The 23,919-nt window shown below is 39.6% G+C and overlaps 1 protein-coding gene across 6 annotated transcripts in view; it reads right to left on the bottom strand.

Annotated features, from left to right (window-relative positions):
- Positions 1 to 381: 381 nt before the first annotated feature.
- KIF6 (kinesin family member 6) overlaps positions 382 to 23,919 on the bottom strand; it is a 295,124-nt gene continuing 271,586 nt past the window's right edge. For 4 of the 6 annotated variants that reach the window (XM_050948491.1, XM_050948494.1, XM_050948492.1 and 1 more), the window contains 6 exons: positions 16,958 to 17,042; positions 16,254 to 16,389; positions 14,142 to 14,236; positions 6,744 to 6,833; positions 4,217 to 4,323; positions 382 to 1,565 (listed from right to left, as the gene is read on the bottom strand). In XM_050948491.1, the coding sequence (XP_050804448.1) occupies positions 1,549 to 1,565; positions 4,217 to 4,323; positions 6,744 to 6,833; positions 14,142 to 14,236; positions 16,254 to 16,389; positions 16,958 to 17,042 (530 nt within the window). In that variant the 3' untranslated portion in view covers positions 382 to 1,548. Of the gene's footprint in view, positions 1,566 to 4,216; positions 4,324 to 6,743; positions 6,834 to 14,141; positions 14,237 to 16,253; positions 16,390 to 16,957; positions 17,043 to 17,077; positions 17,768 to 23,919 lie in introns of those variants that run through there. The other 2 variants (XM_050948493.1, XM_050948497.1) reach the window with 2 other exon arrangements.

Raw genomic sequence — 23,919 nt, 5'->3', positions numbered from 1 at the left:
CATTAAACAGTTTTCTTCCCCAATGCCCCCAGGAACCAACGACAGGGGGTAGAGACCACACCCACTGTCACCAGCCAGAATGGAGTGTGTTTGTGTGTAGAGTAACATTCCCAGGAAGATGAGGGATAAAGGCTTTTGCAGAAAAAGGAGTGTTTTGGGTCCTCCAGAGCAGGAAGAACTATGTCCCTTCTGCTACAAAACCTGAACTCACTCACTTCCTCACTGACGATGAATAACCATGGACTTGACTCCCAGTTCAGTTGGTGCTTGCTAAATTCTGTGCAAAACATACCGATTTCTGTGGCACTCATGTTGATTTCTGCAGTAAACTGAAATGCATGGAAATGCATTGCTTTTTAAAATAACAGATTACATTACTGATCATATTTTAATTGTTTATTTGATGAAAATCTGTGGTTTTGAGTATTTTCCAATTCATTGCATAATTTTCAGTTGCTGAAAAATTTAGCATCATTTGAAGTTGAAGATTATGCCCTAAAGAATACATGACTCCTACCAATCAAGTTATCTGTATTTGGACATGAATAACAAAGAGTTTTCAGATTTCATCACTGCAAGTTGCTCAATAGCATGAAACGCGGTGGTTTCAGTCTGAAACTATGTACATTTTGGAAACTAAATTTCACTTTTATGTTTTAGATTTGCTTAAATCTGAAACTGAAAGTGAGACATGGGGTTGCAGAATGGGGTTATACAAAGAACAGTATTTGCAACAAAACGTTAAAACTTTATATTTACATATTTCATATTTTGTTTGGATTCTGCAAAAATTGCCTTGATTTTACATTACACCTGCAAGATATCACTGTTTTTTTTTTTAAGCCTGGAAATTTTGGGGATGATACATTTTTATATGAAATTTAATGTATCCAAGTGAAAGACCTAAAATTTTTGGAAACTTTGATTTATGAAATTTCACTTCAATGCAGATCAGTTTTCATATTATAACACGTGATCTCAAAATTTCAGGCATTTTGTATGAAAACTGCCTTTCTCACAAAAAACAAAACAAAACAATAAAAGTAATGTGCTGGCATTAGTCAATGGTCCTGAATAAAACTGCTAAATGTCATGAACCAAATATTTACTATATTTGCACAGCACAGCTACGAAACTCACCTGAATCAAGCCCAGCAATGTTTGTACAAACATTTGTGGACAAAACTGTTGAATTTCATATAACTCTATTCATAGGCTTCCAAAATACAATCAGAAAAAGAGAAAAAAATTGCATCAGTAGCAAAGAAATGTTTCACTTATAGTAGTGATGGAAAAGTGGTTTTAAAAAGTGCTAGCAATTGTGATGTTTTACAAAATAACCATAACATTCCCAATAAACAAAAAGTTTTTTTTCCTGTCTAGTTGCTTCAGTTGTGCTTGATCTTTGTCTATGCTGAAGATTTGATTGCACAGGTTTGACATATACAAGTCATTCATTTTTTCTCCATCAAGTTGCAGACCCAAAGTGGTGAGTTGTTCCTGGTTCTTAAAGAGAGAAGGTGGGAGAAGAGGAGTGCAACAAGAAATTCACTTGTTCCCCAAGCCTGAAAGGAGATAAGGACACTGTTAATCAAACTGTAGTTCAAGACATTGTCATCAATTTTAAACCAATGACTACTCCACAGACAAAAACAGATGCAGGTCAAGAAGAGGGTTGAATCCAAGAGTTTTAGGCCAACATATCATTGACCTCCAACTGTTTTCACTTCGCTACTCCAAGAATGAAGGGTGAAGCAAATGTTTATGCTCACTGAGCAGCCCTCTGTAAGTAACTTTACTAGCTGTGCTGCCATGTTTCAAGAATGATAATGTTAGCAACCCCAGCAAGCTACTCCAAGGCAGCTTGACGAACAGAGAGGTATCCAAACGAGCGTAAAGTACTGCATGTGTGCCTCCTTTAATTAATGTCTGTTTGTAAAGCTCAGAGACATGAATGGCAATGATCTGTGAGTGCCTACCTAATCTCCCCCTGGGACCCCTTCAAAGAGGCCATTTTCCACTGTATTACTTTCATTAACGATGTGCATTCCCACGCTGATGCTTTTTCTATTTATGAAACTTGTTTTCCACACCATTGGCCTGTGCACACATTTTATCCTCTCTTTTCAGCTAATACAAAGCAGAGTCTTTGATGTGTTTCTGGGCCATTGATATCATGGAGCAGTTTCAAGCATTGAAGGAAGGGAGAGGAAGTATGATGGCATCTTCCACGCCTTAGCAGACTTTGGTTTGGCTCAGAAAATGTTTTCTGCTGGAGTCACCTGCAGGGGATTTCCCATGAAGAAACCCAAGCGCCGTGAGTGAAATGGAACAGCCTTGGAGAAAGCACCATTATGGAAAAGAGCTCAAATGTTTACAGAATGGATAAGCCTAAAAAGGTTTGAACTCTGGGTAGGCAGTATGGCTTAGTGGATAGAACACTGGGCAGGGACTCAGAACACCTGGGTTCCATCTCTGATTCTGCCACTAGCCTGCTGGGTGATCGTGGCCAAGTCATTTCACTGCCCCGTGACTCAGTTTTCCCATTTCTAAAATGGGAATAATGATACTGATTTTCTTTGCAAAGTGTTTGAGATCTAAGAGCTAGTTATTATTATTGTCTGCTTTCCCAAAGCACCTACTTTGAGTAACTCCCTCTTCCTGCCCACTCAGCTTCCTCTGAACTTTACCTGAGATTTCTTTACCTAATGAGCACTGCTCGGGGCCCTCTTCTTTTCCTTTGCCCTGAGCCCAGCTACTCTCAAAATCCTCTGTTAGTTAATCCATGAACAATTACTGCAACAGTCACTACTATTGTCTACTGCCTTTAGCCTGAATGTATGTGGTTAAGACTTCCTTTGCACTGGGAGGCACTAGTGGCTCTCAGAAAGTCTAGGGGTGTGTCTGAGGGATGCAGAGAACTGAAATAATTTAGGGCCAAATCCAATCCTGTGTACTAAGGGTGTGCTGGACTTGAACAAGAAGTGAACAGAGGCCTCCACCTGGCTTTCGAAGGGGAGCTCAGAGAGGGACCCATCTACTGCACTTGGTGGACAATCTGCTGGCTAAGAACTTTGCTAGGCCCCAGTGCATATATTGTAATGTACAGTGCTTGGCAGGCTGTACACTTCTGTAAGTCACACTACACCTTCTAAGTCATCCTACAACGCACTGCCAGGCTGGCTGTGGTAAGCATCATGCACGTGGTACCACATTTAGCTTCACAGTGTTTATAACTGAACTTTAGCACAGTTTAAAATGTGTTGATCATCCTCTGTTCTGTAGGAGTCTCTTTCAGACACAGAGTGGGCCTGAAACTGAAGTTTATCAGTTTTGGTAATGCCTAGCCTTCTTTGAGATCCACACATGATGCTACGTGATGGCCTATAAACAAATAACAAGCAGGTTAGGGAAGGCAGCTGACAGATTCAATCTTGATGGGCTTTCAGAAATGATTTCATGACAAATTGCGCCCTTGTAATTAAAAGTTCATTTTTTGTATGTTATAAATGGGATGAATCATGGACCTTCTAAAAGCCTTAGATGTTTACTTTAAATATTTCTTTTTTTCTGTAGCCTGGCTCGTAAGTCAGCTGTCTACAAATTCAACTTTAATGTCTCCAGAAGAAGCTTGACAACAGCCTTACTAAATTAAGACAAAAGGGGACCCAAAGCCTAAGTGTGCTGAGTGTTTGCTTTGGATGGGCATAAGGTGGCTGGATTTGCAGCCTGTGTGTATTTACCTGAGAGTTATTCCTGATAAGCAGCGTGATAGTAAAGCACCACTCTCTGATAACGCTAACACCATCTGCCAGGGGCTGATAGCTTGCAGAGTAATGCTGTCATCAGCACTTGAGTGGTGATGGAAAGTTATTGCTTCAGTAATTACTGCTGCTTTCATCTTCTCTCTAATTTGCTACTGTCATGAAAAACTGTTGTAAAAAAACAAAACAAACAGAGAAGAAACTTTTGTCTTTATTGTGATGAATTACTTCCAGGCTGCCTCTGGGAGCCGCTCCTGTGTGCCTTCTACCTACTGCCAGTTTTATTTACTCAAACTGTAGACTGAAATTTACTGCTCACCTATGACTACTCTTACCCTCTGATTTAGTGACAAATACCCAAAGGAGATTTATATTAGCATTGATATATAGATATATGCGTTACTGCTGTATCAGAGAGCTCTGTTTGGCCTAGTACGTTTAGCAGGGTTTACCTTTCTTCTGCAGGAGATTCTGTCTGGCTTTAATGAAAGCCAGAATGTCCGCATCAGTCTGGCTGTCTCCAGTGAGTGGGATAGACGAACTTGAACTCTGCGGGGTCCTGAAATAAGCAGGTATATTCAGATGAGTAAACAGATTGATTCCATGTTCTCTATTCCCGTCTCCTTTTTTTTCTGTTTGAAAAAACGATAGATTTAAGGGCGTTCTCCTGAGGTTATGTTGGCAGAAGCCAGCCTAAGTTAGGGCAGAATCAAGCCCATGGCTTTTTAACTTTCTCATCTGTATATGCTTTTAAAATACACCTGGATTCCCATAATTCTAACATATTGCAGCCTGTTTAGTTATTACATGCCCTCCCCTCACACACATAGAGTTAAAAAATACTTTAATGTCAACCCACAGAAAATTACTGTCAAGCAGAATTAAATAATGCAATGAGGTTACTAGAGAAATGATGGGTGCATCTGTGCAATGTGACTCTGCTACAGAACTGTTGCTGCTATTAGCATGGGACAAATCTAGAGGCAAACTGAGTGAGCATTGCATGGAATAGCATGTCAACATGGATGTACATGTAGAACTAGATTGTGGATCATATGATGTTCATGACATTTGCCAGAAGTCACTACAACCAGGACAAGTCTAGGGGATAAACAGCAGCTTACTGCCATATCTTTTTGCCTATTTAAGTCCCAATCCTGCACTGAGTCCCTGTGCCCATGTGGTTAAGCCAGGGCCTTACATTATAAATTCTTTGACACAAAGATCATGGATCAGTTCTTCAGCTAGTATAAAATGGCATAGCTCCACTGATGTAAATTTACACCAGCTGAAGATTTGGCCCTATGCCTTCACATTGGTTTATAGATGAACTAGTCCACAACTGGTAATAATAAATTACTACTACCACTACTAACATTTTCCAAATAGAAACTATCATAATAAAATATGGAGAGGAATCATGAATATAGAGAGATTCTACTTTTTAAAAACTCTTTTCTAATTTTGGTTTTCTCTACAGCAGTTAAGTAACTATTATGGCAGAATATAATCTTGGCTGATATAGAACAGATGTCTGATATGCCTATCCATGTGCTGCTAATTAAATCTCTAGTTGGTAAGTGGTAGTCTGCTGGCACAGAACCAAAATGGCAACTGTACAGAAATTGTTACAAACTCCACAAAATGTCTATTTTTATCTAATTAACAAGGATATTCTAAACTCCGACAGAGCACTATTTCTTAGGATGATCTTTCGAGTAGCTATTAGTGGAGACATCTCTATAAAAACTATAAGGATTGAGTAAAAACTGAGGACCTTAGGGGAGAGTCAGATATTCTCAGTTAAGGAAGCAGATTACAACACACTTTGTCACATGAAAGTCAACGTCCTCCTTTATGACCTAGAATTACTATTGTGCAGCATCTCACGGGGTCAGACGCAGGCCATAAAGCAGCCATTATCAAGAAATTATTCAGCACAGTAGAGTAACTCATTCATACAAAAGTTAACTTTCCTGTACCTTCTGCTGAATTTTGATTAGCAGCAGTGTTAACAGTGAAAAACGTACAGTACATAAGAGCAGGTGATGCCTAACTTCCTTTTTAATCTGTTTTTCCTTTCTTTCTTTCTCACACACACACAACCACATTTCTGAAACACTGTACTTTCAGGAAGAAATTTTCCATGCTTTGCCTCTGTCCCAAAAGTGGATTATTCTGGCAAGTTTGAGGCAAATACCTTCTGCTCTTTTTCCTACTGCAAATAAATAAATAAAAATAAATGCTAACCACATCTTCTTCGACATGGCTATAAGTGTAAAAAATGGCTTAAGTGTTAAACTTGAAGTACAGCAGGGTTATGTCTAGTTTTTTTGCGGGGTGGGGAGTGAACATAAACAAAAGTGATTCCAAAAAATCTCAGTCGCTTCTGCCAACAAATTCGTTGAACATAAAGCAGCTATGCCTCCTTTGAGAAAACAATACAAATACTCACTATCCAGCCTGACAGACACAGGGGTTGTTGTTCTCACTTGTTACTGGCATAATTTGCACAACGGAGATTGTGAATGTCTTAAGGAAATACACACAGCAATATTCTACTAAAAATCCTGCTTTAACATTCACGCCAGGGGAAAACCATGGTGGTGAAAAATATTATGGATTTAGGGTCTCTGCATCCTACATTGGTCTACAAATTCTAAGATACCCATTAAAAAACAAAATAATATAAAAAGAGCCTTTTATGTTGTTATGGTATAGGTTTCACAATATGAACCAGCAGAAAACTGCCTCCAGTCGAACAGGAAGTGCATGAAAGGTGGGGAGTGACCTCTCAATATGAGTGCACGGGGTATAAGTGAAGACATAGACTCGCCTTTAATTATAAAGTCAGATTCAAAATGAGCAGCTTCAGTATGTTATTAAGAGAGATGACAATGGATTGTTCAGGATTCTAATGAACTGGAGACAAAATGCCAGCCTGCCTTACCCTCTGAATGGCACCAACATGCTCCCTACCTTGTATTTGAAGTTGAGCTGCTGAGCCTGCTCAGGTTGTTTTTCCTACCACGATCTTCACTGGGGTTGACTCTACCGGTATCTGAACAACTAGAGGTGGAAAATGGAGGGATAATTAAGAGTTAGTGTGGAGCAAACTTCTGGATACATCTGAAATGACTACAATGAAGCTGTTTTTTAGAATGTATTTGTTTTAACTACAAAAAACATCTTTTGATTCAGGAAGAAGGAAATTCTCTATCCAACTTATGTGATGATGGCACTTGCACAGTGAATATGACCCCAAAAAGGCACTCTGAGGAACCTAATGTTTTAGAATGGCAAATAAGGTGGTAAAGAATCAGAGGACAATGCACCATTTCACTTTCTATGCAGGAGTTTTAATTTCACGATGGAGCATTTTGGTGTATTTTAAAAATACATTTTGTGAACTTTTTTACTTTCTAAATTAATACCGAGCCAAATGCTGAGGTCTCAACTCAGTTTGTACTCAGCCTTTACTCAGGCAAAATTATTACTGAAATCAAAGGGAGACTGGATAAAAACGGAGTGAGGACCTACAGATCTGGCTTGTTGATCATAGCTATGCTTATTGCAAAAGGAGAGATGCCATTATTGAGGAATCTCTCAATTAGGAAGGCAGATTTCTGTCATGGGATGTCAATTTCCCCTTGTTCAGCAGCTTTCCTGTGTCTATAGGTAAGTATATGCAGCAGTATTTCTTATGCCAGTACTAAGAGAGAATTACAACATGCTGTTATTCAGGAGCAGTGTGTTTCCGCTAGGTGGTGGGCTTGGTGTATTCCTGCTTTTTTAACCCTGCAATAGTTCATTCACTTTGGCTTATGAATTGATGTTTCTGGCAGAGAACATGAAAAAGGAAAGAAATTTATTACTAATATTTTACTGTGTTACATCGTGCCAAGTTCAGTTTTGCAGAATATACTGTGCCCAAGAGTGTAAGTTATATTCAAATGAGAAGCTCATAGATTATGGGGCTGAACATTTCCCTTTAATTCCTGAAGTCCTATACCATTGGTATCTGCCTACTGCATTGAAATGACACTCACTTTAAATTAATTAAATACAAAATGCAGCTTTCACTAAATGTTTAATACTTCATGCTTAGCTCACTCCATTGTGTCTGGGTGTTAGAAGGGCCTCAAGAGAATGGGTAATGTGTGATGTATTATCACTGTGATGCAATAACTAGGCACAAAGGAGTTTCACTTTTCTTGAACGTTATCAGATCAATACAGGACTTCAGACCTTGAGTAAAATTTTCAAAAACATCTCAGTGACTTAGAGGTGAAGTCCCAATTTCAAATGTGACTTAGGAACTTAGGAGTCTTCTCTTTGACTTCCAACTAGAATTAGGCTCCTAAATTCCTAAGTCACTTTCGAAAATGGAACGTAGGCTCCTATATCAGTTAGGTGCTTTTGAAAGTTGTTCCCTACAGTTTTCACTCTAAACATACCTGAGGTTTATTTGGGTTGCATTAGAAAACTATCAGCTTCCTTTCTGACAGGGTCTTGGATGGCCTAGACAGGTCAAGCTGCCGATTTCAAATCTTGTAGGTTACTGGGTTTCTGTGGAGTTGAAGGGTGCAAGGTATTCTGTGTAGAGTGGGCAAAATCTCTGCAGCAAGATTCAAACAGCTTGAAATTTGAGCATTTTTAGTGACTTCAGTTTTGTGCAGGGTCTTTTCCCCCAAACTTTTAAAGCTCAAATGGAAATTCACCAACCAAGGATTTTTTCCTCAAAGCAAGGTGGATGAGGTAATATTTTTTATTGGCCCAACTTCTGTTGGTGAGAGAGACAAGCTTTTGAGCTACATAGAGCTCTTCTTCTGCAGACACATTATAATCTCCACAAACGTTCAGAAATGTGACATTTTAAGAGCATGAAAAATGGGCAAAATGGAAAATGCTACAAAAATATTGTGAAAATATTTCCCTCGTTTCACACAATACCTATACAGCAAGTGACTCCTGCAACCCAGGGAACGAAAAGTGAAGACAATAGCAGGCAAGAAGTCATCAGAGAACACACAGGACCTGAGATTATCTCCTGTGGAATGTAAATTGGGAGTAGGGGGCCTCAAGGAAAAAGCTGGAGAACTGAAGGGTCTGTTGAGGTCAAGGAGAAAGATTTGCATGTCCATGGAGTCTGTTGGAGTTGGAGAAAGGGAGTTGGGTGAAGCAAAAGGGATTGGATAAGATTAAGAGACAAAGATCTGATTGAGCTGGAAACAGAAACAGAGAGAGAAATGGGAGAAGGGAATCCTCCAGGGCTTCTGAGAAGATCTGTATAAGAACCAAAGTTTTCTAGACTCAATGCGAACGCAACATGTGAACAGTTCCATCCTTCACTAGCAGTTAATCTAAATATCCAATGAGTAAAGTTGAAAATACAAGAATCTGATAAACTTCCTAAATAAAAACCAATGTGAGAGAGAAATTGGGGAATGCCCATCCACCAGGATGAACTGAATACTATCCTTGTGTTCTGGAGTGGAGCTGCCAAGAAGTACTGAGCCAGAAATGTACAATTTAAGATGTTTTACAGAGTTTGTAGGAGCCACAGACAGACAGACAGACACACCTACACAATTGCAATTAACTCATAGCTTTAGGCTGGTGAAAGTGTGGATAAGTTAGTGCATTCTTTTTTTGATGCTTTGGGAATTTTATCAGGTATATTTTTTAGTAAAATAGTTTCTTTTATTCTGTATTTCATATTACTCTCCCCTTCACACTATATTTTCACTCTGGGTTTGTTGAGATATTCATAGACCTTTTTCAGTCTGAAATGGAGAGATGATCAGCCTTTCTCTGTTTTCTCCCCATTGCAGAGTTTTTCATCATTGTGACTAAATTAATTTGAATAGATTGGATTTGCTGCTTCTAACAGCCTCATATGACACTTGTTAGGAGCTGTTCACATGTTGCATTTGCACTAAGTCTAGAAATTCTGGATATATGAGATAATAAATTTAATTTAGATTTGGAAACTTTTATTAGAAGATCTAGGAGGATTTATAATGAATGTTGATGTGTCTCAGTATCACTTCATATGTACTCTAAAGATATTATCTGATGCCTATATGCAGCTTATGCTCTTATTAGGTAGCATTTTTTTGTTCTTATTTGTATGCATGGATATTTTCATTATGCTTCATTAAAGCTTACACAAAACCTAAGAAAATGGAACAAAAATTTATAAGCAAGCCATAGGGGGTGCTCTGCCGGTTGCCGCGAGGGCGGCAGGCAGGCTGCCTTCGGCGGCATGCCTGCGGAGGGTCCGCTGGTCCCGTGGCTTTGGCAGACCTCCCGCAGGCATGCCACCGAATCCGCGGGACCGGAGACCTCCCGCAGGCAAGCCACCGAAGACAGTTTGCCTGCTGTGCTTGGGGTGGCAAAATACCTAGAGCCGCCCCTGCTTTTGGCACTTATGCTTTCTGAACATTTCAGATTACTGTTTGCGATCACAGAAGGTTATAAAATATTCAAAACTACCTAGCGTGAAGACTCATCCCAAGAATTGCAGAGCGAGCAAGTTTGGATTTGAAATGAATGTTTCTGGTTAAGCCTCTAGAAAATGCATAGTATAAATTTCAGCTATCTGAAATACATCAGATATGATAACATGAGTAAGGCAACACTAGCTCACCTGTGTAACACAGCACTTTTCCTATAGGAAGGTTAATCTCATGTAGAATACATTGAGGATGGCTTGTGTGTTAAGTATGTGTATATATTAAACAAACCCCAGGTACTAAATTCAATTCTGCTGCCACTGAAATCAGTGGGATTTTTGACATTCTCTTCAGTGGAAGAAAGATCAAACCAGTGGTTTTGGGTCTTTTAAGGCCTGATCCTGTGAGGTTCTAACTTCTAAGTGCTCGTGCTCAGCACTTCACAGAACTGAGCCCTTAGTAACACAGACTAGTTTTGGTTGAGTTGCTAAGGGCTGAAACACTGTTTTATTTAAAGGAAGATAAATATTTGGCCACAAACTTGTTAATTTTGTCCATTTAAACCTAACAAGGATTACCAAACTCTTCTTGACCTGATACGTTATCATGTATTACTTGGGGACACCTCTTCTCTTTCTGCGACTTGATCATCTCTGCTACCTCTAATTAATGACATTCGCAACTGCCAGAACAGCCATTGCACAAATTAAGTATTTTATTATTCTAAAATGTTTGTAAAGTGCCCCATAAACCATAATAGTTAACGAAAACTGTGCATTACAGACCTGTGAGATGACCAAAGTGTTTTCTTAGAATGAATATTTAGAGTTTGAAAAAGTATCAGAGGGGTAGCTGTGTTAGTCTGGATCTGTAAAAGCAGCAAAGAGTGCTGCATCTGAAGAAGTGGGTATTCACCCACGAAAGCTCATGCTCCAATACGTCTGTTAGTCTACAAGGTGCCACAGGACTCTTTGCTGCAGTTTGAAAAAGGTTACCATAGCCAAATCCCTGAGTTGTATCCTGGGATTGTTAAATGGGCCAAGACAGAGATTCCATTACTTCTAATCCTGAAGTCTGCATTTGCCTCTGTTCACACCAAGGAGCTAGTTTGAATGGTTTAAGTGCATGCTTATTCTGTCAGCAATAGTCTTACATTTCTGACAGGGAGCCCACTAAGTGTTAGATTTTATGTCCATTCAACACATCTTCTAACTGAATTCCCTCTTGGATATAGCTCTCTATTTCCACTGATCTAGATACAACATTACATGGTATATAATTTGTATCAGCTTCCACTATTGTGACCAGTCTGCCGGTTGGGTGATGGTGGTAGTATCAATTTATATGAATGTATTACCAGTTTCTTGGTGGATTGGGTAACAAAGGGCCATTTGTGAACCAGGACTATGTAACAGAGAAGGGAAGTTATAGCCAGGGTCTCATCCTACATAATGATGGGAATTAATAAGTAATGTTACTGAGTCTACTGTGTACAAGGGAATACTTGGACAATGAGCATTCTGCTATTCTATATTCTGAAACAGCATGAAACTGGAAACCTTCCCTCCAAAATGTTAAAGCCTCAACCAGGTTCCAAAGAGCAAGAGTACATTTTCATGCACAGTGGGATACTAAGCCCGCAGCTCCCCCTCACAATAAAAGAGCCGTGTTTCTAATTATGCGTGCATATACTGAAAATGTGCCTGTGTGAAATCGGTTTAAAGAGCTTAATATAAAATAAGATTAACGCTCCATGAAACTACGAGAAAAGAACAGTGGACTTCAAAAGGTAACTACAAAAGTAACATCAAAGGTGAAATTAGATATAGGAAAACAAAATTACAACTACACTGGCTCCTCATAAGACATCACATCAGTTTAAGGTCTCTGTCCTTACATTCAAGGTGCTTACTGATCTCGGCCAAGGATACATACAAATCACCACATACAAAACTCCAGGACTAGGACTATGGTAAATAGCTAAACCCTGCAGTCACAATGGAACTGTCAAGTGTAAGGGTAAAGTTTGTGCAGGAGAAATCATGTTTACCCCTATTGTTTTTCTTCAGTTTGTTCATTTCAGCAGCCCTTTTTCTTTACCCTCAAGACAAAATGCTCTAAGCAGACTGTGATACGGTGGTGGTGGTGGGGGTGGAGTAGCTCCCTTTGATGGAAACCCAGGAAGCCAGTTAGCTGTAAAATCCTTCTTGGTGTCTGTTCTCTGCTTGCTTTACCTGTAAAGGGTTAACAAGCCCACAGGGAAAAGGAAAGGAGTGAGCACCTGACCAAAAGAGCCAATGGGAAGGTAGAACTTTTTAAAATTGGGAAAGGAACTTTCCCTTTGTCTGTTGTTCTCTGGGCTGCAGGAACATGGAGCACTAATGCTATAAGCAGCTTTAAGCCAGGTATGATTACGGATTATCAATTCATACCTCGAACCTACTTATTTGGAGCCTCAGATATGTAAGTAAAATTAGGCACTGTCTAAAAAGATACGATTAGGGTTATTTCTTTTATTTCTTATTGGCTTGTGTACTCTTCTGTACTAACCCCAGATGCTTTTGTTTGCTTGCAACCTTTAAGCTGAACCTTCCCAACAAAGCTATTTTGGGTGCTTGATTTTTGAAATTGCTCTTTTAAAATCTAGCAAAAGCCTAAATTCCAGGTGTATTCTTTTTCTTTTAAATAAAATTTACCTTTTTTTAAGAACAGGATTGGATCTTTAGTGTCCTAAGAGATTTGTGCATGTTGTTTGATTAGCTGGTAGTCACAGCTAATTTCCTTTGTTTTTTTTCTCAGCTCTTCCCTGGAGGGGGTGGTGGTGAAAGGGCTTGAGGGTACCAAGGTCATAGAAAAGCTGTAACCTTGAGAATGTAATACAAGCCTGGAATGGCAAGTATTAATTTTTAAAATCCTTGCGGGCCCGCACTTTCTGCACTTGGAGTGACAGAGTGGGGATTCAGCCTTGACACAGACATACACTGATCACTTACACCAGTTAAATTAACTGTCGTATTTGTAACATTCCCTGTTCTAAATACTGCCAATACCATGATAAATGTATTACTACAGTACAATATATGCTAAGATTTTGCTGGCACCCACTGCAGGTAGCTGTAATAATGCCATAATGCAAATTAACTTGTCTCACAGCCATGGACACACAATATTAAATTAATTAAATATTAAATATTAAAACTTAATGGCACACGTGAGGTAATTTGGGTGGTTCCAAAGCCAAGTACATTGTTGATGTACTGTATCTTTATAAACCAGGAAACCAGGCCATCTTCAGCAGGGGATAAGAGAAGGGGCCAAACACCACTAGAAATAAGTAAATCCTTTTCATTGGTTTAATCTTGGAGCATGTAAACTGGTAAATTCATGTGTGAACTAAGCCTCTGTCTATATATGTGCAATGACATCACTCCATAAAATGGATGGATGTGAGAGATTTACCTTCTTATCCTAAAATTGTAGGCAGTGAAATCAGAAGTGACAGATGCCAAGGTGGGGAAGATGGCTGCCTTTTTTAATACACGGAATGCTTCCCTATTCTCAGATATCAAATTTGCTATCAAAATCAAGTGAAGAAGAATAACTATAGCAACAGGTGATTTTTCACAGTAAAACAAGGTTTCACACTACAACTAGCCACCCTAAGTACTACTGCAAATAATAAGTGAAAGATAAAAATATTTCTTTTGTATCTATTTGTCCATCAGTCCATGTCATGTCCAGCACCGTGGTACCTCAGCAATACATAATTACTCAGCTGAAATACAATTTTTACCAAGCTGTTTTCCATGGAAAATGTTTGCAACCTACAGAACTGCTGACAGGCAACAAGCTCCAATTAATGCTGTTATCAGCTGCATAGATGGTGGCTGAGTAAGAGGAAGAAAAACATTCAGCTTACCTGTTAGTATACAGATGTTGCTGGGATTCAAGAGACGGGAAGGAAGCCTTCAAAGCACTTGCTGAATTGCTCATTGGTAGTTTCTCTGGCTGGTCCTAAAGAAACAGAAATGTGCAGGGTAGGATTTTTAAAAGCACTCAACATTGGCCTAATTCTGCTCCCATGAAAGTTAATGGGACTTTTATTATTGACTGCAATGGTAACAGAGGTAGGCCAATCCTCAGTGCCTTTGAGAATCACAGCCAAAGCCTTGTATCCAAACAATGCTTTCCAGTTTAGCTACATCCTCCTGCTGATCTTATGATTGGCACAAGAACTCCTGTAGGCATTACAAGAAAGTGTTTAGGAGTGGTTTAAGAATTTCTTAGCTCAAGTTTCAGGTTTTCAAAAGGTATCAGCAGCAGGTGTTGGCTGACTTGAGTTACCTAGGATGTTTAGATCTATAGATAGGTCAAGGTTCAAGGTATGAAAGTCATTATTTAGTTCAGATTTCTAAATCTTCCATTGATGAATCATGAGAGACTGATCCTGGGCCTCTCCTGTGGACAGACACAGAAGACATCATCCAGTAGGTACAAGAATTATACTTCACAGCTCTCTGAAAGGCTGTGTTTGCAGATAGCAAGGCCATTAATCCTCTCCCCATTGCCACCCACAGAGTTACAATGTTTTGACTTTTGCTACCAAAACTTGCATTTAAGCTAGTTAAGTTGCCTGATGCCATATCAAGATAACAAGTTCATGAAAGTTAACTGTATGTTCAATACATTTCTTTATACTGTTTTCATAAAACTACAGTTTAGTTATTAATATAGATTTTTTTTGGAACAAAAAGAAATATTAGCTGAACATGTTAAAATTTTATTTACTAATAATTTTTTACCCAAGGAGTCAATATTCTCTTCACATGGTCACATAATACATGGATTTCTCGAATTCTGCATCCTTTTTAATTTAGGCTCACACGTTATCATTAGTTACGCCATGCAGACATGATCTCAAATGTTTGGGGATGACCTTCTACTAGCAGACATAATGGGGCTCCTTTCCAACATGTTATTGCCACCACCATCTATATCTTAGCGAAATCCTGCCAGGAAAGACTTCTAGAGAAGTGACAATGAGAAAGCCCATGAGGAGAATGATATATCTTGTGATGTTTTTTGCTTTTGTGATATCTCTTGTGATTGTGAAGCCCTGTATCTTAGCTTGTTTCACTATGGTACAAACTTTTTACATATTATTTTAAAATAAACCTATTTAGTTTGTTATAACTACAATTATTAAATCAGGGACCTCTGCTTCTGTGGATTTCCTAAAGTTGGCTACAGTATCAGTTGTGGAAGTTGGCTGGCAAGCCAGGAGCTGTGCTGGCATTCTGAGCTGAGAACAGATGAACCACAGGGGAGCTTAGAAGTTCTGTAAGGCTACAGAAGTCATCAAAACCAGGGGAAGTTGGAAATCAGTTGTCTGTGTTGGCTTTCGTGGATGTGCTATTGGTGGTGTCTGCCATCTTCCAAACACCATGTAAATCGTAAAGCAGCATAGTTTTGGTGAGCAGTAAGAGATAATCTGGCCCTAAGTCTCCCCTAGTCACTTTACATTCTTTAAAATTCATTGGAATCGAATGGATCATTCCAATGTATTCAGTATCCAATGAATAACTTCCTGAGCAAGCCTTTCCCCATCTCAGAACAGGCCTGGTGCAATAATAGATGTCACCAAGATCTTTCAATTCCATTTGGAATTCCACAGACAAGTGTTTCTGAAGTAAAAAATTTAAAAAAAAGTTAAAAGAAATTGAAAACATGATTCACATGTATTGTTTCTGAGTTAGCTTTTATGTGAAAATAACTTCTTTGGAAGATGTTTAAGAGTGTGCCAAACTAGGGCACACAGTGGGGAAAAAGAGCTTCATAGTTCTTTCACTTGCACTAGTTTTACACTAGTGTAACTATCACGTTCTGATTTACACCATACTAAGAGTGAGGGGAATCAGGACCAAAGTTTCAGCCATAATAGTCCCCTTCCTATCTAATCAATGGTTTCTTTAGGCAACAAGTGCAGATTTAATTTTATATTTGCATACGGTTGAAGGAGACATTCCGATACCTGCAGATTCGATGCCTCCTCAGACCACCAGACTTCAAAGTCTTTCTGCAGCTTCACCTTGGCTTTTTCCATAAGAAGTTGCAAGTGTTCAATCTCTATCTTCAACCCTTTCAAGCGATTGAACATTGTTTTATAACTGCAGTGAGAAAGGAGAAGAGGGTTTGTTCAGAACAGAGAAGTTTTGTCTTTGGCTCTAGGAGAACAAGCTGACAGATCATTAATGTGGTTTTATGCTACCCAGGGCAGTTACCAAACCTGAACTTCAAAACAACTTCTCAAAGCCAGGAATGGGGGAGCATCTCATATTTTATAAGCACTTCTATGTGCAGCAGATACAAAAACCTGACCCTAGAAAATCATTTATTGCTCCTGAAACAGCCATGGGAGCAAATAACAGATGGATAAGTATGTTGTCTTGGTCGCACCCCTGCCAGCTTCGGACCAAAGAGCAAATTTCTAACTCTGATCCCAGTGAACAAGTTGCTAATTCTGATCCTCAGTCCAGTAACATACTGTATTATTTTTAGGCTTACAGGAAACTGGCTGACATTTAATAGTGAACCAGAAAGATGGCATTTTTGTAATAATGTCAAAGCAAAGCAGAGGTTAGCTGTGAGTACTGAAGTCTTATTGGGACATGCTGCATATATCCAGATGTCATTTTAATTTGATATTTGAAGTATGTGATAAGGCAGAAATAACACCTTTTTTTCTCTTCTTCAATTTGTGCTCGAAGCCTCTCTTCCACGGAATCAGATTCATTTAGCTCTTCAGAAGGACTGGCAACACCTACAAGCAGAAGTTGTCAGGGGTTAGCGATGATCATATGGAGCAGGGATGAAGAGAAATGCATTTTAATTAGAATAAGAACAGCCTGAAAAGTGCTAAGTAGTACTATGGGGTAGTGCATTAGTCTTTCCCTTCTGGGGATCTGGGTTCCAAATCCTAACTTAGGCCTTGTTCTGATTTTGCTCACACCAGTGTAACTCCAGTGACATCAGTGGAGTTATATGAATGCAAGATCAGAATCGGGTCCTTACTGTAAATTACATACAAAAATTAGCTTGGCTGTCTCTACATAGTCACCTGTAAATGTTTGTCTATATCTTAAAACTAATTCAAAGTTGATAACAGCTGGCTGTCTCTGCTAACAGAGGTGAGGACTGAAATCGCAGAGGTGCTGCAAGTTAGGACTGAGGTACAGTGGCAGAGGTGGAGGTTCCTGGGACTGGAATAGCAAAAAGTATTGAGGTACAAACTGTGGGGAAGATTAACTTTGAGATGCACTAAATTCAACTACTGAATATAAACAAGGGGAACTGCTTGAAAGTTGATGTGCTGTAAGAGGTTAGATGAGGCAAAAAGAAATGTAAGGGGAAATACTGCCATAGAATAGAGTCTAAAATGCATGGAAAGCAATTTAGGATCTTTTTATTCTTCACTTAACTTTGTTAACCTGATCCTTGCTGCTGGACAGTATGTTTGCACTTCAGCAGCAGTTTTCTCAACATTTGCTGAAAATCAGGAGGTAGAAGATACATTAGGTCAGACTGGAGGCACAAGTTCCTGGATGGTTTCTACATCACAGTGCCAGAGTGTGTCTGATCAGTGTGATGCTGGCAGACTAGATGCCAGCTCATGCCAAGGCCCTAGGTCTCAACTGAACACCTAGCTGGAACCAGTCCCTAGGCTCTAGGTCTCAACTGAACATATAGCTGGAACAAGTCTAGCTCACCTGGCTGTTAGTACTGTTAAAATAGGTATTAGAATTATAAGAATGTGTTCAGTGTTTAAAGTTTATGAAATGGTTGTAAGCTGCTGCATGCAAATATCTGTATGACATGTTATAAGGTAATATTTAAGTGTTTGCTTTGTAACTGGAAATTACCAGACAGGAGAGAAGTATTAATGAGTGTGAAATACTAGTTTCCAACAGTGGGTGCAACTCTTGCCTGACAAAGGAGGCCTATTAACACCAGATGAACTATTGGGGAAAATCAGGGGACACAGGACTTCATTGACTGCTCCTCTCCTCCCCTGAAGAGATGTACAAGTGAATTTATCCCAACAGCAGAATTTGCAACTTGAAGCAAAAGTGAGGAAGGAATAAAAAGCCCTAACAAAGAGGAACTGTATCTCTTTGCTGCTTGGACTCTTGGGGGGCAAGATTCCTAGGCATAAGCAATGGATTCCTCAGTGCTTAGCCTGGGTTAGCCTGAAGGGACGTTTAGATCTGGTTTATTATAGAAGCATCTATTACATTTTGAAACATAAAATGAGAACTCATTTGTGGGTATGTTTACTTGCTTTAACCTTGTAAATAACTTTCTTATTTCCTTTTCCTAGTTAATAAACCTTTATATAGTTTATTATAGGATTGATTACAAGTGTTGTCTTTGGTGTGAGATCTAAGGTGCAATTGACCTGAGGTAAGTGACAGATTCTTTGGGACTGGGGATAGCCTGAATACTGCTGTGATCTTTGATGTAAGGGACCATCTATCACAAAGGTAAGCTTACCTGGGTAGTATGAAAGATTGGGAGTTCCCAAGGGAACTGTCTGTAACGCCTTGTTAAAGCTGTTATAGTGCTTGAGGAGTTTACACTAGATAATTGGATGGTGAAATCTAAATATAGCCAATTTGGGGTTTGTGCCCTGCTTCTTAAAAGTCTGCCCTGAGGTTGGTATTCCTGTTCTTGAGCTATTGCAGGACAGCTTGACAATCAGGATGCGCCTTAGAACTGAACTTTCACACTCACTACAATATTTTCTCGTTCTGGGAGACAGCCTTCCCAACAAGGATTAAAGTAACTGGCCTCAGAAATGTCAAGTTACTTACTAAAAAAGCACAACTATTACAAAACCACTTTCTATTCCTAGGAAGTGTCTTAAGGTTCCCAATAAAACAAGTTTTGCCTTTTTAACTGAAGAAAAATGCAAGGAACAAAAGATTTGCTGTACAATACACTTTGGTTTCCATCTCAATTATTATTACAGCCAAGCAAATAAATTATATGTCAACCTTTCATTAGGCCTAAGGAGTGTACCCTAGCTTCAAGGAATGGAATTCTGGCTGGAACACGGGGGTAGTAATGACCTCTCTTTGCCTGTCAGTGCTCCAGCTAAAACCATTATTCTTTTGTTGTTACACCCTGTAGCTTAATCAAAAATGAGACTGAAACATATTTAATTTCACCAAAAGTACGTAAGGTCGAGTGTGTTAATACAGACTAAATGCCAAGGTGAACAAAAACTACATACACAACTTTCATTCCATACATGCAGACTATAAGAGCAGAGTAGGGCTGAGTGGGCCATTCTGTGGTGGAGTGGGTGCTCTTAACACATTAAGAAATGAAGCTCTTTTGGGTGTTAAAGCAAACAACATATGAGTCAAAAGAAGTGTTAGATTCATGGTAGAAGAGGTGTCAAAAATTAGTGGTGTTATATGAACACACTACAATAAAATACAATAGATAATGACAAAGCTTCAGTGATCTTGGGTGAAGTCCTGGCCCCATTGAAGTAAATAGTAAAACACTCATTGGTTTCAGTGGGATCAGGATTGCACCCCTAGTCTCCTCCCTTATCCATTCATCCATATCGCCAATGGTAGTTATGTCAAAATACTGTAGAGAGAACAAAACTAGTGGGTCAGATTGCTTCATTAAGGCACAGGTATACACTGGAGAAAGTGCAGCAAAGGACTCCTGATGCTCTTGGGGTGCAAGGTGAGTGTTCCCTGTGCACTCCTCCCTTAGGAATTTGTAGCATTCAGTCAACTCCATTGTCAGGCAGTTCTGCTGATCATGGTGCAGTGAATCAAAGAATTCATGGAGAAACTGATAATACTTACCTACCTTTGTGAAGCACTGTGATAAGCATGGATGAAAAGCACTATTTTCAGTAAGTGATACATACTGTTATCATCAGTGTTACCATGGCAGACTTTGTAGTCAACTAACTTGAAAAATTCTGGCTTATTTTTGTCCACAGTCAAACTGAAGATCAATTTGGTAAAGAAACTCTGTGACTCTGAACTTTAATCTCTCTAGGGAGCCCATATATTACTGGCCCTGAATTTGTTCTAGGAGTCAAACATTCTAGAGATTTATTGTCCTAGTACCTCAATTAACATTATGTCCTGCCCTTCAGATGTACCTTTGCAGTCAAAGGTTTTCATTTCAGCATCAGACAATCTTGTATTTAACTACTTAAATTTATAGTCACTTGAAATAATCACAGTTAGAGCTGTCTTCAGTGTCCAATTAATCTTTGTATTGCTTTTATTTATCCATTCTGCTACTCTTGGCAAACTCAGTCCTGAGGTGGTTGTACTATTAAGCTGGAGCCTACAATGCTGTTTGGGTTGGTTTAAAAAGAACCCCCCTTTCTTTTTGTTTGTAAGGGGAGTGGAGTTACTTAGGCTTTCTCCTTATATTTTTATTCCTCCCCTAGGCCAGTTCAACCTGTCTCGTTTGATTGATGAGTGGATATGACTTTCTCCAGGATGGCAGGCATTATGGACACATTTTATATAAAAATAGAGATGGCCATGAACTGCAAAATTCAGATCTAGATTCAAACTTTCCCAAAGGTTGAAGTATTTGGATTGGGGGTTTTGAATCAACTGTACCTCTAATTATTTTCTAATATGGTGTTTAAAATATTCTACCAGGTGGTAAGTCCTATGCTTTAAAATAAAACAATAGTCTCATCTTCAAGCTTTGAAAACATTACATTTATGGGCGTTTTTTTTAAAAGGCACACCCATTATGTTGTCTTATTTTGAATTTTAGCACAGCTGCCAGTAAAGCCATCCATCATTGTGCTGCTTTGCTCTGTACGATTTAATCACTGGCCTCACCTGCTTGTGTAACTTGTGTCCAGTGTAACATGATACCTGGAATACATGGTCTAGCTTCGGTGTCTCTGCTATGAGTTCTTCTGGTTAAATACAGATTTCTATTTTTGTTTTCCACTCATTGAAGCCTTGTTTGAAACATGTCATCATATTGGTTTGCTCCTTAAAATACCTGGCACATGGAACAAAAAGTGTTTCCAATTCAGCTGTACTCAAGCCACAGGAATTTCTGAAACCAATGTGACTAAAACTTTGCCAATGGTTTCCAATGTACAAGCAGTAAATACTGAAAAATGCAGGTGAATAGATCCAAATTTAATGTGTTCCACACATGGCAGTCTATCTATTGGAATAATATAACACCTAGGCCCTGGTCAGAAAACACCCACTGATCTAGAACCTCGACTAAGTTTACTAACTGAATTTTGCCACTAGATTACATAAGGTTTTTGTCATTAGTTATCTTGCCCATTTTATTACCCAGAGCCATACTTGACAGTTCAATGATGGTACTTTCTCTATTATTCTCTAGATCCATAAAATGAAGATTCCTGTACTGCCCTTCACAATAACATCTAAGCACTTCCATGACAAAGTCTCTTTGCTAAATTTGGAATAAACATTTTCAATACAAAAATAAAGTGATAGAAATTACTTTTGAGCCTTCTCTTTTGCTTGTTAGAAGAGTGAGATGTTTGAACTGCAGTGCCATCAGGATGCAAATGACAGCTGGATCCAAATGGTTCAGTGTTTCCCCCACCCCTGGTGCCTGGTCAAAATAGAAGCTTGGATGACAGGAAGGTGACAGAAGTTCAGTCAGGGTGAGACAGGGATGATGCGGCTGGTCTGATTGGAAACATTCAGAGAAAAAGACCACGGTGTCTGCTTCCTCTTTTGATGGGATATGCCTGCTTGTCTCTGTGAACTTCATAATGTGGCCTTCTTGGATGCCCCGCTGGATGAGGCAGCAGTAAATAATAAAGGTTTTTCCATGTATGTCTAGATAGGACATTGTAACCTTTCCTCTTGGATGTAATCCATATAGCCCTTTATGGTTGGATCCTGACTACTATAGAGGCCACCTCTCTCCATGTGCACTTTTTAGACAGTTGAGCCAGAGGGACACTCTCACCAACTGCTCCTAGAACTTAATGTCTTGAGGCTTGATGCAGGGTGTTCTCAGTGGAAGAGGGAATGTTTGGCTCTGGAATCTGCTTCCATCCATAATCCGGCAAAGTGTGAGGTTATCCTGCTGATTGAGGAGAAGATTTCCCATGCTGTGAAAGTTTTTGAGAATTCAAAAAAATCCCATTATGAACCTGAGTCTTGCTGAAGTTTTTTGACAGGAGGCAGAGGGCAAAGGGAGAGAATATCGGACCACAGACATGGCCTGCTCCAGGGGTTTTGCCACCCCAAACAGCCTCCACCCCCCAAAAAAAGCCATGATTGCGATCTGCGGCAATTCAGCGGAAGGTCTTTCACTTTGAGGGGGAGTGAGGGCCCGCTGCTGAATACCTGGACGTGCCGCCCCTCTCTGGAGTGGCCTCCCCAAGCACCTGCTTGCTAAGCTGGTGCCTGGAGTCAGCCCTGACCACAGAACAGCCAATAGTTCAGAGGTTAGAGTACTCTGCCGGGCTGCAGGTGACCCATATTAGAATTCTTGCTCTGCCTGATTTAGAACAGTGATCTGAAGTAGGAGACTTGGTTCAAATGCCTGATTTGGAGTTGGATCTCCCCCATTCCAGGCAAATACCCTAACCACTGGGCTACTGAGTTTTTTGCAATCTCTCTTCTCGGTGCTGTTACACTTTGTATAAATAAGTAAATATTGAGTGTGTGAAAGATTGACTTGATGGCATAGCAAGTATAGCACTCAGCTGGGATGTGGGAGTTGCAGGTTCAAATCCCCTTTTCTCACAGAAACAATTGTTTATACAAAGAGCATCATCTCTGTCAGGGGAGACTGAGACAGACACATGCCAGAGTAACCAATAAACTGGTTAATTAGAGTGAAATCAAGATTAGGCTCCCTTCACTGATATGTAGGTCAGACCCAGATATCTGTGCTTAATGGCAAGGGTATAGGATTAAACTGGAGTGGTGTCTCCCAAAGCAGGAAAGTAAGACTTATTACATTTGGGGGAATAACTCTCAATTGGGCTTGTCTGAGGTAGGGAACCTGCATTATAGATTAACATTGTAGCCAGCCCTTGGGAGTCCTTATTTGGGCAGTCAACTGTGGCAGCCCTTCAATGGCTACCTAAGGGTGTCTGAGATGGCTGAACAATATTGTCTCATGCTGAAACTGTAGAGATCTGGTAGGGTGTTTGGCTGTGTGGGTGTGGATCCCTTGATGTCTGTGGTAGTAGGCAAGGGGAGACAGGAAAAGAAAGGATTTGAAGTAAAGCATAATCCAAAATCAAGATTGTTTAGTCTCAATTCCATTGGTTTCACACTTAATTAGCTATCAGAAGATTGGGATACCAGTGAACAAGTTTCTGGGCCTTCACTTCACGCTGACCAATGCAAAGTTAGTGATTAATAAAGCAACAACTGTCTATAATTTGCAAGACATGTGTTGACCAAGTTTTGGTGCAGCTGACTCTAGCCATATACTCAGTTCAGTATGAACCAAAAGGAAATGGGTGAGGATGGTTGGCAATGCTGTTTGTATCCTGCTTGTAACGCAGATCCTCCACCCCAAAACTAGACTAAATACAGTGGGTGAAATTCAGGCCCTAATGAAGTCAATGGCTAAACTGACATTGACTTCAACAGGGCCAGGAATTCACTCAGTGTGCC

Source organism: Gopherus flavomarginatus, chromosome 4 (genome assembly GCF_025201925.1).
Source record: "Gopherus flavomarginatus isolate rGopFla2 chromosome 4, rGopFla2.mat.asm, whole genome shotgun sequence".
Lineage (NCBI taxonomy): Eukaryota > Metazoa > Chordata > Testudines > Testudinidae > Gopherus > Gopherus flavomarginatus.
The sequence above is the reverse complement of the archived record's forward strand: the minus strand, read 5'-3'. Positions and strand labels throughout refer to the sequence as shown.